The following is a 15,020-nucleotide window of genomic DNA, read 5'->3' as shown; positions in this document are numbered from 1 at the left end:
TTGGTTTTAACCTCTCAATTGATTCTACTGATTTATTTTACTAAGAGAGGATGAGTGGTAAGGAAACTTACCCATAATCCTTTTTAACATAGTGCATTTATATCTCAGTCCTCTTTCAAGTTAAGTATTGAATTAGTTCCACTTTCCACTTAATTGGAAGGAGATGGTATGTAATTACCTTCCACCTCAAAGCCAAGAATCCTGTCAATACTTGTTAAAAATGGATCAATTTGTAGTTATTGTGATTGTTTGACATTGTTCTATTTAGTAGAAGCAGTTGCATTCCAATTTGGTAATTAAAATCTAGAGAGGTCATAAGTTATTATTAATGACAAGCTTTTGTGAAGATGCATTCAAAATGGATTCTTGATTAACTAGTTGTGAATTCCCTCAGAAATGCGAGCTAGGTGGTTTTCATGATAACTTTTTCCCAGTTTTTTAAAAAAGAGAGTAAGTTTTGTAAAAACTTAATGTTTCCAAAAAGCTGTACCTTAGGAGAAAAATGAGACGCTAAGTGTATGGTATACTGCTGTTTTAATGAATGCTATTCTGTTAGCATATAAAATGTTATAATATTGCTGTTAAAATTAATTTTAATATTCAATTTAATGGTTTTTGATAGTAAGATGAGTATTTTTTCAATTCTTTCAGTTGTTTCACATGTTGATAATAACTGCCTCTACAAAAACTGAAGGAAGAACTACTACTTTTTATTTTCTTCTGCTTAAGCAGATTTCTGTTCATATGAGAAAGGCATAAATGTAAAACTTCTTGTCCTTGTTTGAAAATCTGCTTGGGTTTCTAGTTTTAGGCAAAATATTAAGAAAATTTTCATCAAATTTACTTGAGTGGAAAGGCTGATTGAGAAATCTTAATTTCACTTAGATTATATATATTTTGACTTAAATAAATTAGGCTTAACAAGGTAAGTTCATTTTGATGCAAGTTTTCTTTATAATTTTTTAAGAACTGCTTATTTATTGAAGTAACTTTGAAAACCAATCTTAGTGCCTGGTTCTGTTTTGTTTGTTCTCATTCTACTCTTAAGTTTCTCTGCAGAATTTCCCTACTGCTTTAAGAAGTAAAGCCCATCCTTCTGTTTTTCTGACACCATCTCTATTTTCACTGGTTTATGTATTCTTTGTCTTCTCTCCTCCTCTTTCTAGACCTCAATTCTTCTTTTTGCTTTCAGGCTTGTTGCAGTTCAGTATCACATCACAGTGTCTGTGCTTTTGTCTTCCTCAGAAGTCTTGCTCCAGAGTTGTCTTTTCACCTCTTTCACATGCCTAGGTAAACTGTGTTCTTACTGTTAATCAACAAGAAGGCTGACTTCTTGTATTTTCAAGAGGGCCTGCATATCTATACTTAGCCACATGCTTGTTTAAAAAAAACAAAAAAGGCAAAAAAGCCTCACTTTTTGTTAAATCTTCGTTGTAACACTGCTTTTTATTTACTAAAAATACTAGGATAATATCCTTAATGAGCTCTAAAAATTGGACTTTAAGAACAAAACAAAAAAACATAACATATACTTCCACTGGAAACAGAACTAATGGTTTTCTAGTTTTCACAGTCTTTTGCTTTGAGCTAACACTGTCTGTTAACTTTTGCAATAATCTTCTTTTCCTCTTATTTCTACTTCCCTTGTGTTTGGGCATCTAAGGCATTTGATTAGTACCATTTTCCTGCTCTGAACACACTGAGTTGATTCAGTCTTCTCTCCCAGGATTAGTTTATGGACTACCTGAGTATCAGTTTTTATTCCTATACTTTTTTAAACCTCAGTTTGAATCTTGGATTCACATGTAAAAGCTTTGTCAAAACAAGTGTGTTTTACTAGTAAATTATGGATTCAACAAATAAATGCTATTCAAATATTTTCAAAATGAAAACATTCACAAATAGACACTTCAAGTTGTTAAACTACTTATTACATCAAGCTTAATAAAAGCTCACACGAAGCAAGCTTCCTACAGCATGAGATAATTAAGCTAACAAAATTTGAATAATTTCAAAGATTCAATTTCAGAAAATATTGATACATATCAGTTAAAGTATTAGATACATTTCTTGGTTATGTAGAAACTAAAATAGCTATTACATATAATCTTATAATAATTGACTTATTTTGACTGTGATACCTGGAGATTTGTGAATTTAGCAGTCTCAACTTCACAACTATTAAATGGATAGCAGCATTGTTGCTCTTGTTGAAATAAAATTTTGCATTAGTATAATATACTACTTGTGTTGTTCTCTAGGTACAATTCTAGTTCTTTACAGTTTTTTTCCTTGACCTTTAGTTAACCAACAATTTGCTTTTTAATTTCATTAATTGCTTGGGATTTCAGTCTATCTCCTGGTTGATGAAGAAGTGTTTTTCAAACCAAATAGGTTGCAAGCATTTTGATTTTTCTTCATGGAATACAGTATTGGATATCAGGAAGAAAACAATTTGTGTAATTGATTTTTCTTCTGCTTTTGAGATTTGATAACTTCCAGTCGATTTTGTTACAGAAAGTGAGATTAACAAATGAGACATTAACATATGTACCAAATTCTGATGAGCACCAACTAGTTTGAATCACTGCAGAATCTTGTGGAAAGGTTAGGTATCAGCGAATGTGCTGTGATGTTCGTTAGGTATGGTTGTGTCTACTCTTGCTCAAAAGAGATTGGACTAGTTTAATCTGGGTCTTCCTATTAATTTCCATTCAACATCAGGAAGCCATTCCTCCCCCCATCTCTTGGCTGCACAGAAAATCTCAAAAATATAAATCTAAAATATTTAATAAAAGCCTGCTTTGTTAATTAATATAAGCCACTTTTTAAATTTATATGTAATTTGTTAGTAAGTAATTACTCATTTGTTGAACAGCAGGACAGCACAACTCACAGCTTGGCAACAAGGATTAGTTAAAAGGGCAAATAAGCTCACTGCACTTCTCATAAAATTGCGTAAACTTGTTAGATGCTAAGATCTGACCAACATTATTGTCTTTAAATAATGGTTAAGAACATCACTGATAAATTGAACCGCATTTTTCAAGGCGTATGTAATAGCGGAAAGATTACCAAGATGTGGCATGCTGAACACTGCAGGTAATCCCTAAGGCCACGTTTGCAGTTCTCCTTATTGTTAGATCCAGTTCAAAACAGCTGAGCAAGCAAATCCAGAAGGTACATGTACCTTTCCTATAGCTTTATTTTCTGGTTTAAACAGTTGTTAAAGATGGCTAGCTGTGGAACATAATAGTGCGTGTAACATGTCTAAGGTTTACATGCACTATATGACTGGAGGATCATGCTTTTTATTGATTGTTATTCAAAATGCTGTTTAGATTATTCTGTCTTTGACTTTGCCTGATTACTCCATTTCAATTCATGGTTTTCTCTGGCAACCACAGAAGTTAAATGATGGGAGTGGAAAACTCAGAATTCTCATTAGCAGCAACGTCAGTCAGAAGTTAATGTTAAAAAATCACTGCTTAAATGGGGTTGAACTGATATGGATGAATGGCTTGTTTGACATAGAATCTCAGCATCAGAAAAAAATGCCAGGGAACTCTTGTTTCAAAGTGTACCACATGTGCACAGGGAGTTACGGTTTCTGTTTCTTTGAGCAATCAGCTCTGTGTGGCTCTTGCATGAAGATCAGCTGATTAAGTCTCAGAGAGAGCTCAGTTCCAGCCCTTTGCTTTCTGGTATCTGAGCACCAATAAAGTTTTGATTATGATGATGAGCAGAGGAATCCTTTCCCATACCACTATCTTGAATTATTTGCCACCTTATTTTAACTGAGCAACACTTGAAGGAGTGACTTTTTATACGTGACAACAGCGCATATGAATGCTTTCCCATGATTAAAGGTCATGATGAAATGGAATATTTGGGTTTTTCCCAAAACCACTGTTAGCATTTATACAACTTTAAAGGCAGTTAAATTAGTTTATTTGTAAGCAAAGCTTCCAAAATCACTTACTTCATTCAGTAACAAATTCAGAAGCAAAATTGAGAAACAATCCTTATTTTAAGTACAGAGATTGAATAAGCTTGAGTGGAGGAGAGAGCTGTTTTTTTTTTCTTTCAATTTCTATAGTCAATATTACATAATCTATGCAAGGTAATCCATGCAGTTCTCCACAGTTGGATGGCAGTCCTTAGAGAAGTCTAATACATTGGTTTATCTTCCTCCAAAAGAAAACCAGTGATTTCTTCACTACTGTCTGCTTTCTCGGTGTTGTGTCTACTAAATTGATGTTCAGGCTCTTCCTGTAACCTTCAACTGATATCTTCAGTCAGTGTATAGACTTCTTTTTGTTTCTTATACTGGTGGAGGTGTACATTCTATGCAAGGATGCTTTTGTAATGCCCTTTATTGCTGGGTCAGCCCTGATGGGCTTACCATACAATGAACTGCAAATCTGCTTAAACAATGCAAATCGATTTCTTGACCGGGTAAAAAAGAACTCCTGTGTCAGTCTAACTATACATTTTTTTCTTCTATTTCTAGTTACAGAACTTCTCCCAGAGAATACAGGAATTTAGTCATCTTGAAATCAGAGCTAGTTCATTTATGCAAATTGTGTTTTACTACTGGAAATCAGATACCTTGAATACAGTCTCTATAGCTGTAGTTCAAGTAAGTAATAAATAGATGCCTCTTCAAACTGCTGGCATCATTTGTTAACAGGCCTTGAAAATTTTTCTGTTCCTATATCATTCACTTGCAATGTATGTGATGCAAAATCAGCATTGCATTTTTAACAGTGTTTCTACATCTGATGCATGAGTTCCTTATAAATTAATTTTGTGAGCATCTACCAAAACCCTATGAGGAAAGAGTTCTTTATAAATTCTGGTTACTTAGTAATTCTCCTGTGTGATCATGTTACTTTCTTATCTCATGTTTGCAAGCTATCAGGCAATAAATTCTGTCAATAAGTTAATGATACACAGTAGACTTGCACAGCATGCACCAAAATTTTTTAGTCATAAAACAATGTTGAGTTAAGTTAAATATTATTCAAAGATATGCCGGGTTGAAAGTCGCTGCTTCACGGAAGTCATGTTTCATTAAGCTGTGGGTTTGCAAAGTTCTGACATTCTGAAGAAGTCTTTGAGAGATGTGTGCAAACACTGACTTTTTTCAGAGATACTTCTCAACAAATACTAGACAGTAAAAAGTAATTCTTTTTACAGTGAGAGTTTGGATAGTAGCATAGCCCATGAACAAATCCATATGCTTTTGTGTGCTTTACTGTGCTACTCTGGCAGATATTTGTTCACCTACAGAAAGGAAATGGCAGTGTGGTGATGGCTCCTCTGCTCCAGCTGGAGAGTTGTGTGTTTTCACCAACCAGTGTGAAAGCAGCAGTGATGAGAGACAAGGTAATTCTCAGTGGGCTTAATTGTAAGCATGATACAATTTGATAACATAATGTAGCAGCGGTGGGAATTGGGGGGGATTCTTCATATAAGAAAGAATTTGAGAATTATTCTTTCTCCTTTTCCTTTTTCTTCTGTCTCAATTTTTTCCTTGATTTATTTTTTGATGATTCAATTTTATCTTATATGCTGTGACTTATTTGTAAATCTTTATCCTGATGTTACATAGCAAAGTGAGCGTTTCCCCATCAGTTTACGATCCAAAGGATATTTTACTTTTGGTCTATTTTATATTATTATCAGAGTTCACTAATCATTATAAATCACATTGCAACTTCATCTTTTAAAGTCACGCTATGACGTCCAACTTCATAACTTTCATATTCACATCAAGTTATGGCAACAGTTAATTATAGAGAGGAAGAAAGATACAATTCACAGAAGCATTCTACAGTCAAGTTAAGGTGCATACTAGCTGATTCATCAACCAACATTTTATTGATGCTTTTAAACTTCAGCTCTTGAAGTGGCGGAAGCATTTCAGTGATTCATCAAAAACATAAATGTGGTTGAAGCATATCTGTTTCACATTACATGAAGTGCACAAAATAATGTTCAGGATTTTCTTAGAAATTTTCAAATAGACAGAAAACATCAAGATGCACAAAACAGTGAGAGCAATGTTTTTTTCAATAAGAAAATCCTTGATTGTTCATGATTGTTTTTTAAGGGAATGTTTGCTTTCACAGAAGATCTAACATGAAAATATTTTCTGAAAGACATATGCCAAAAAAAGGTCAAAAGATTAGAAGGTGTACTTTTTTTCTCAGAATTATCTGCAAATAAACATTAAAAAAAATATATTAAAAAAAATCCAAGTCTGGCAGAAACGAATTATTTTTCAAGGTTTTGTTTCCTATACATCTACTTATAAAACTTCATTTGCAGATATTCTAAGAGCAAAATATTTTAAGACTGTTTATAGTGAATATTTTTCAGTAAAATTTTAGAAGTTTAAATGAATGAGTAAAACGGACTGTAGGACTTATTCCACTTATTTTCCAACGCTGTGACAAAACACAAACCACATCTGAAGACCTAAATAACTATAAAAATGAATCACCTAATATTCCATCTTTGTAATTTTAAGAGCAGAAACATCCTGAAATCTGTGCAGGGTATAGACAGAACAGTAGGGATCTATCTTGAAGATATGATTGCAGTGCAGAAGTTTAAGTAGAAAAATAACTTTGCATTATTCCCAGATCAGAACAGTGTGCGGCAGATGGGCAAACATACAAATTGACACCTTGATCTCTCCCCATGTTTGACAGCAAACTTCTGCCCCAGCACAACCAGACCATTATCTGAGCAGCCACAGAGTCCACAGCCTGTCACTCAGAGTTTCACAGCACTTCCTCATCTCCCTGTTTTAAATGGAATGTGTTTTGGCACTTATTTCTTGCAGACAGCCCGTAGGATGCTATTCTGTTTTTACTCATCTTTGGAGCAACCTTCCCTAGTTGCATTTTAAGTGTTTATCTGTGGTGGTATTCACTGAAACATGGTTAAAAAGCCTGCATAAAAATTAGCCTATGCATATCTTGCTGCATATTCTATAAGCATAATAATAGATGTGGCCTGGAGGAAGTGCTTTTTTTCTAGAGAAACCAAAATCAAGCACAGTGAAGGTTTCAAGTTTATGTAGTGAAAATATAAAATATTCATCTCTTGTGGAAATAGAAATGGTATGCTTAACCTGAGATATGTCTATCACTGGGGAATTCAACAGGCATTGTTTCCAGCCAATGGCATTTAGAATGTTTTAGTGCAGCACAATGAAGTTGCAGAATTTGAAGGTACACAATACAGTGTTAACTGTTGTTCTAATTGCAGAGGAATAAGAACAAGTATCCCAGAACTGATTCTGGACTTCTGTGCCAAGCATATGTCAGGATTATATTTTGATAAATGAGAAGCACATTGTCAGAGAAAAGTTCAAGGCATCTGGGCACACAGAACTAACGAATCTGGATTTGATTTACTGCTCTTTCTCCCAGATATCAGATTAATGCTCTTATCATTTACATATTCCAGTTAACATGTGTGCACAAGTTTACCTTATTTTAAAATTAAATTCCCCAAATCCAGCTAACATAGTGGCTTTCTTTGCATGGCAAGAAGAAGAACTTAAACTTTTAATTAAAATTAGAAGTTACAACAAATCCAACTCCTTCTTTCCAGACCAAATGTCGAGGACCTGGTGCGAGCCACTAATTTGCAAGGCAGCATGAGGATAGTCCTAGTATCTAAAGAATCCCTCTTAAAAGGCAAAGCCTTACCTTGCCCTTCTTTGCTGCATGTGAGAAAAAGCTGACAAATATTTTCCACATGGTGTATGAAATCTGGATGCACTCCCACATATCTCTCCTTCTGAATTTCTTTCAATTTAGGTTCCTCTGAAAAATGTGATTTTGAAACTGACCTCTGCAAGCCTCTTTATGAAGCGAGTTTCTATCCTGGATGGATTAGAAGAAATGGCAACTCCGGTGTGGGACCACCATATACTGACCACAATGGGAATGACAGTAGTAAGAATCCTTGCCTTCACTGAAGGAATTATGGGCTTTTACAAGTTATTTACTTCTCTATTATTTGCTTATTACTATTACTATACTATTTTCTATTCTACTATACTATTATACTTATTACTATACTATTTTCTTGATAGAATTATTGGGTTCTGACACACTGTTTTCTAAGATAAAAATCTGGACATTAGAGCTTTCTAGGTGCTTATATCAGAGTAGTCTAGAATTCTGTGGGGGACGGGAAAGGTGAAGGAGTGGTTGAAGGGAGGAGGGTGGAAAGAAACAGGTTTCCTGCTCTTGTGGAGGAATAAGTAATCAATCATCGAGAGTCACATTTATCTGCCTGAGTGATCCCTACCTTTTACAGAGATATCATGTTGTAATGTCACTCATTACACTTACAAATTTTAGAAATTATAATTGAATCCCTTGCCTTGAGATGTATTTATATTTGATTTTTGAACACTAAAGCATGTGTATATGTCATTTGTAACTTACTGTTTCAAATATTTTGAGAGAGGGTGATTTTAGAGCTGAGAATAGGAAGAGATTTCATAGCCTATCTGAGCCAGCTTCTCTAAAACTTATTATATTTTCACTTTGTTTAAATATTGTCCCTCAACAGAGTAAATAATTGACCCTGTCTCCTGAGATATATATCCCTTATGCTTGTTCTTTTGCCAAGTTAACCTTACTTTCCAAAACTAGGCTTCTTTCTTTTGGAGTACTTAAATTTCTTCATAATTTAAATTGACTTGAGCCAAATTTTTAGTTTCAATGCATTTATTCCTGCTTTCCCGAGCTGTTAGAAGTCGTCTTTGTAAAAAAGCAAAGAAAGAGGTTAACAATTTGATAGAGCACTCTATTATCAAAGAAAATATGTGGGCTTATTATCCAAACTGCTTAATTATCTTCTCTGTGCTTTTTTTTTTTTTTGTCTCTTTCTCCTTATCCGTCCACTCCCACTCACTTCTCACAAACACAGTAGTAATTTTGAGTCCTCAGAACATGCACAGGGTGGCAGGCAATAAAACATTAGAGAGTATATAAGAATATAACTTACAGAAGACTAAATTATCACTAAAAGATTGACGAGCCTATAGAAGCTCTTGTCCTCACTCTTGAACTATTATGATCTGGGGGTGTGGAAATTTGTACTGTTCTCAAGCAAGTGCTACATCCTATGTACTGCTTAAGATACCAAACAGGTAACAGTTCCATTTAACAATTAATGTGAATTGTAGACATAGAGGTAAATGCCTGGAAAAGTTGTTGTTACTTTATTAATATTTAATGTACTGGAACCAAATGAATAGGCTCTTTTCAGTGGTGTGCAGCAACAGGACAAAGGGCAACAGGCACAGACTGGCACAAAAGTAGATCCATAAAAACATGAGGAAGAGCTGGTTTACTGTGAGGATGACAGAGCACTGAAAAAGCTGCCTGGAGATGTTATGGAGTCTCTAGAGATATTCAAGACCTGCCTGGATGCTATCCCGTGTACCCTATTGTAGGGGACCTACTTTAGCAAGGGGCTTCAACTATCTGTTCCCAAAAGGTTCATTACAACCCCCATGATTTTGTGATTCTGTGGTATGCTTTTAGTAACTTTTTGCTTATAAAGCAAACAAGCACATCTTTAACAATGTATTTTAAAAATTAAACTCTTTTCAAATAAATGTTGGGTTAAAGTGATGTGAACAGAAAAATCTGGGTTAACACCAAAACTTTTTCATAAAGTAAAATAAAATTCATTTTAAGTGCATGAGTTAAAAATCAAGTGATTTGCAACATAATGACAGAGCTTGTAATCAAGAAACAAATACAAGATGTGCTCATGTAACAAAAATCTAATAAAATCTTGGTTGTATCAAAATAAACCAGGCAGAAATATTACTTAAGCTGAAATTTCTAGAGTCTGTGCATGCTTGGTAATATGTTGCACCAGAAGGCAGCAAAGACCTGGAAGCAATTCCTGCATATGTCCAGTAAAAGTTTACCTTTTATCTTCTAAAAAATTAGCAGACTCTGTAATCTGTTTTATGTTTGTTCCTGCTTAAAGATTGGAAAATATATTGTACATTTACGATTGAAGTCCTGCGACAGTGCACAGGAGGGAGGAGTTCCTGCTGTCACAATAAGTAATTGCACACAAATTAGAAGCAAAATCACCTGTTAAACGATTTAACCATTTACTAGTACTCAGTGGGCTCTCTTTATCTTTGTCTGTTCACATGGTTCTTTTATTTCATTGATAATGTAGTTGAAAAATATAGTGAAAGACACTTCAAAAATCAAAACCAACAAAACTTTATGAATTGAAAACTCTTATCCATGTATATCCATGCACTTTGAATATTTTGAATTGCTGTTCAAAGAATTTCTTCTCTATCTGTGACAAAATCTGTGGTAGGCGGAATCTGATTTATTTATTTCCAGTTTATATATATATATATATATATATATATATATATATATATTTATTTATTCATTTATTTATTTATTTAGGGAAGAAAAATAAGAAGTCCCAAGTGGAAAACCTGATGAAACTTTGTAGTCAGTGAGAGGGCCTTACTAAGCCACTAAGCCACCAATCCACCAATTATTGTAGGTAGGAGGAGTGTCCTTGTGGCTGACAGGCTCCAAAAGTACTGATGGCGTAGCAATGGGTTTTCTAAAATCTGAAGCTGAACTTGTAGCATTTTGTCAGTGGTTTACCTCTTTCTCTCCCTTCATTGCGCCTTGCATCCTTTAACTATAAAATTCAATATATCTGAGAACTTAATGTTATGGAAGAGCAAAATTTAGACTAGTGGTATCTGATGTTCTAAAACAGATGGAGATCTGATTCTGGAGATTTGAAGCAATCATGCCAGGAAGAGCCATAGTTACAAGCACATTTTCCTTACTCTGGTTGAGCTGCTATAATTTAAAGTAAGGCAAAGATTTAATTTGGACATATTTTGTAACACAAGGATTATAGTGAATTCTGAGAATGATTCTTCTTTCATTTGGGATCCAAGCATGGGGATACCAGGACCTCTTCTCTGCTGTGAGGAAGTTTCCTAAGCAGCCAGAAGCATCCTCTGGAAAAGTGGAACAATGTAACATCCTCTCATGTCTTTCTCTACCTCCGTAAAGACTTGAGCTGTTGTAGGTCACAATTTTTTTGTTTAGGCATGAAATATGCAAAATATTCAATTGTTTAAGTTCTTTGATCATTTTACTAGACCAGCTTTGTTCCAAAATATTGCACCTTATTGGGAACTCGAGCAAGAAGCTGAAGTGAAAAACTGTTGGAAGCCTACCTGAAATTTAGCCTGATCACGGAAATGCAATATGTCATAATGAGATAAAGCTTGGCATAAAATGGCTATGAGTATGCCATGAATCTTTTCCATGGAAGAAGTTCTATTTTGCAATTTAGTTACTAATTCATACTTGAATGCATCTTTTCTTGTTTTACTGTTATATTTCTCCAAATTTGTTTTTATATTTATTTTAATAGCTTATTTCCTTTCGTTATCCTCCGAGATGAGATTGTCTTCTGCAATGTTAAGGTCCAAAGTTTTGCTTCCAACTGATGAAGAACACGCTTGCCAGGTATTTTGATGCATAGTCCTTTATTTTGGCTTTTTGTCATAGCACTTCACTCTTAAGAATTATAACTTTTTTTGTGCTAGATTACGTTTCGGTATTGGATCAGTCAGAGTGGAGTATTGATGGTGGGGCTTCAAAAGCACTCTGAAGATGCTATTGAGAACATCTGGGATGATTCAGGAGAGCTGCAAAACCAGTGGAAAGAAAAAAGCATCACAGTCAACAGCACTGAAAATTTTGAGGTTGGTATCGTGAGTTGTCTGTAAATTGAACATTAAGGCAGAAGGTTTCTACATTCCTTTCTTCTAGTAAGACAAGTATAAATTTCCTGTAAATGGGAAGCATTATTACAAGATATTAAAAAGATCAGCTATTTGGAAGTTCAAGACTATCAGTAATAAATGCTGCTTGTTCTCATTTTTCTGGTGTTAAAAGTGATGATATACTTCACTTAAAATGCACATGTGTCTTAAATAAGAGTATCTTATTGCATTGTAAACTATATGTCTGCTGATACAAATGATATCTTGGGAACTTAACGTTCAGTAAAATATGCTTTTAGGCTCAGTTTAACTGTATTGTTAAATTGAGATTTAATTTATAAATATATAGTCTGTGAAATTCTGCTCTGTACTGATAGCTTCCGCTCTCTAGAGATGCATCAGGTGACAAACACTGAACCATTTGCTGTAGTTATGTTTTTTATGGTCTTTGAGCCTTTATCATTGAATGCATTTGTATAATCTTATTGCTTAAAGCTGTGAGCAGTTGCTTAGTGTACAAACCTGAAGGTGTAAGGGAGCAACCTTGTTTCCTTGAAATGTAAGTGTAACAGAATTACTTGACTTGCAGAGGTAAAATTCCAAGATCAGGAGTTTTGAAACAATATTTGTCTGCACAACTCTGGCTGAGGACGTATGTTATAAAATACATGCACCCAACTCTAGTATTAGTGTTGTTATCTGTTAAAAATTTAGCTTCATCTGATGTGAGCAATTGTTTAGCAATGCAAGATTGTACTGGAAGGTATTCTTTCTATATTTACTTTTTCACTCTTTACATGGTTTAGAAAATTATCTGGCTTTGGGAATGTTCAATAAATTATGCCATCTTCCTGCCTCTAAATTTCTGGATCAAATCCTAACTAGATTGCAGATTGTGAACTTTGTTATGTTTTGGCTTCTGTAAGGAGAGCTGGCACATCCAGCTTTAAAGAGACAGATGTCAAACTTTGTGCAGAAATTGTTTCAATTGACTACAGGAATGTAGCTGGATATATCACCAAACCTGTAGAACAAGGCTGAGACTTCCTTTGGTTGTAACGTTTCTCTCCAGTTAGTTTGCAGGACGCTGGTCGTACAGTTTACTTGTGCTTCTGAACTTTCCCTTCTATGAGATCTTTAGCCCTACGGGGCTGTGTCAGTCTTCAAGAAAATGTTTCAAGCTATGCACAAATAAGTAAAAGCTGTTATCAAATGACTAGTAATCATACTTGTTCTTTGCATCAACGTGAAAAATTCCCATTGCAATGAAAGTATTAGAAATATAATTGTCTTGTTCCTATCTGACAAAATAATCAAAATCTTTAACCTTATAATGAATAGGAATTTCATTGTTGTATTTGAGTATTTTGATTATAATTTCAGATTTCTTAGTTATAGTGTTTCTTTTTAACGATTAAATTTTCTGTGGAAAAAATTGAATAGGAAATGAATATATTTTTTTTCCCAGAGTAGTAATTTTTTTTGAAATATTGCTTTAGTATTTTGCATCAATTTTTCGAGAATAACTGGTGAGATATTAATTAAAATCAGCCTCAGCTGCTTATTTTCTTTGCCAATCAGTGATGTTAACTAATACTTTTTTCTTCTCCTTCTACTTAAATAAGTAAATACACTCCTTTAAAAGCATATATTATAGACTACAGTTTAGGGATTTGGCTTTCTAAAGTTTTGAAATCCTGAAACATGAAGAATATTACCACTTGAATTGCCCAACACACTACAATCTCAGCTGGTCTGGTTTGGCTCCTTTGTGGCAAACTATATTCTGGTTACCTCTCCTGAACTACTTCTTTTCTCCCTTCCATTCAAACCAAATTTCTTTTTCACAAATTTCATTAAGGGAAGAGGTTCAGGACTTAGGGTTTCACTTCTGTTTTTGCAGTTATTTCCTTACCCCTAAAATTTAGTACTATGAATCTTTGCTGCTTTCCAAGAAGTGTGGTTGATCAGTTCCCTCCTACTTCACTGCAGTAAGTTAACATCTGCCTATAAGACAGACATGTATAATGTTTGTAGCTTTATCTAAATATAGAGGATGTTTTTAGGAAAAGCATAACTATTGTAATGTTAGAACAGAATAAATGTTGAGTTTTGCTTTTCATTCTGAATACTCTTCAAGATTTGTTTTGGCTGAAAACTTGTTGATGGGAGGCTTCTAAACTGAAAACTTGTTTGTTGCCCTGACTTTGTTCCAGGTCACTGGTAAATTTTAAAAACAGCCAGAAAACATAAATATTTCTACTCTCTGAGGGAAGAATGGTTTGGTAAAATGTATGTTTATCTGTTTCCTAAATGTTATGCTCCCTGCTTAGATTTTAATATATTTTGCTGTGGTTCCCAGATCTTTTCTAGTAAAATTAGTTTGATTTTGCTCCTTCATTTGTTGCACTGGTGAATGTCATTTCTTATTGATTTCATGTTAAACTCTGCAGGTTATCTTCCATGGGATGGTGGAGAACCAGAGACAAAATGTAACAGTTGCTATTGATGATGTTTCTTTCAGTGAAGGATGTTCTCTAGCATCTGGTAAGAATACTTATTTTTCAGGAAATTGTTCATTGTCTTTGCTTTTTGCTTTGATTAGAAGAGAAACACAGAGAGCCATATGGTACTTAAAGACGTTCTTAACTCCATGTTTTTACATGTTTTTTCATTCCTCTAAACCATCATCTGTCAAATTACATCTAAATGTAGTTACAAAGAATGACAATAAATACCTCAAGAAATCTAGTATGTTACGCTATACCTGCATAGGAGAACACTAAGGTTTCATTGGCCAAAGATTCTTTCTGCCCAAAATCAAACCAAAGAACTGATATTTTCATAAACTCAGGGAAAGCCTCGGATCTGAGTTTAGGGAAATTCCCAAAGCTCTTGTGTTTATTTTTAAAAATGTGAAAGGTCCTGCTCCTCAGCTGTAGGGGGGATTATTTTGTTCTGCTCTGCTACATCCAAGAGCTGCAGAGTCAGGCTGTCAGCTCTGCAGCTGAATTATCTATGTGTGTCTGCAGCTGAACCATCTATGTGTATTGAGATTCTGCTGCAAAACATTGTATTTCGCTTTTTAACCCAACACAGTTTCATGGGAAAAAGATACAACTCATCCTAGCAAAAATTATATTACTTGCTGCTCTATATTACAGAAGAGGATTGCAGT

The 15,020-nt window shown here is 34.4% G+C and overlaps 1 protein-coding gene across 3 annotated transcripts in view; it reads left to right on the top strand.

The window, feature by feature from the left end:
* The first annotated feature begins 5,069 nt into the window (after positions 1-5,069).
* The window catches only part of MALRD1 (MAM and LDL receptor class A domain containing 1), a 208,024-nt gene continuing 198,073 nt past the window's right edge, over positions 5,070-15,020 (top strand). For all 3 annotated transcript variants that reach the window (XM_052693982.1, XM_052693983.1, XM_052693984.1), the window contains exons 1-5: positions 5,070-5,391; positions 7,842-7,979; positions 11,488-11,582; positions 11,663-11,821; positions 14,296-14,389. In XM_052693982.1, the coding sequence (XP_052549942.1) occupies positions 5,229-5,391; positions 7,842-7,979; positions 11,488-11,582; positions 11,663-11,821; positions 14,296-14,389 (649 nt within the window). In that variant the 5' untranslated portion in view covers positions 5,070-5,228. The remainder of the gene's footprint in view (positions 5,392-7,841; positions 7,980-11,487; positions 11,583-11,662; positions 11,822-14,295; positions 14,390-15,020) is intronic.

This window comes from Tympanuchus pallidicinctus, unplaced genomic scaffold (genome assembly GCF_026119805.1).
Source record: "Tympanuchus pallidicinctus isolate F22 unplaced genomic scaffold, pur_lepc_1.0 scaffold3, whole genome shotgun sequence".
NCBI classification, from domain to species: Eukaryota; Metazoa; Chordata; class Aves; order Galliformes; family Phasianidae; genus Tympanuchus; species Tympanuchus pallidicinctus.
Note: the sequence above shows the minus strand (reverse complement) of the source record. Positions and strands in the feature narration are given on the sequence as shown.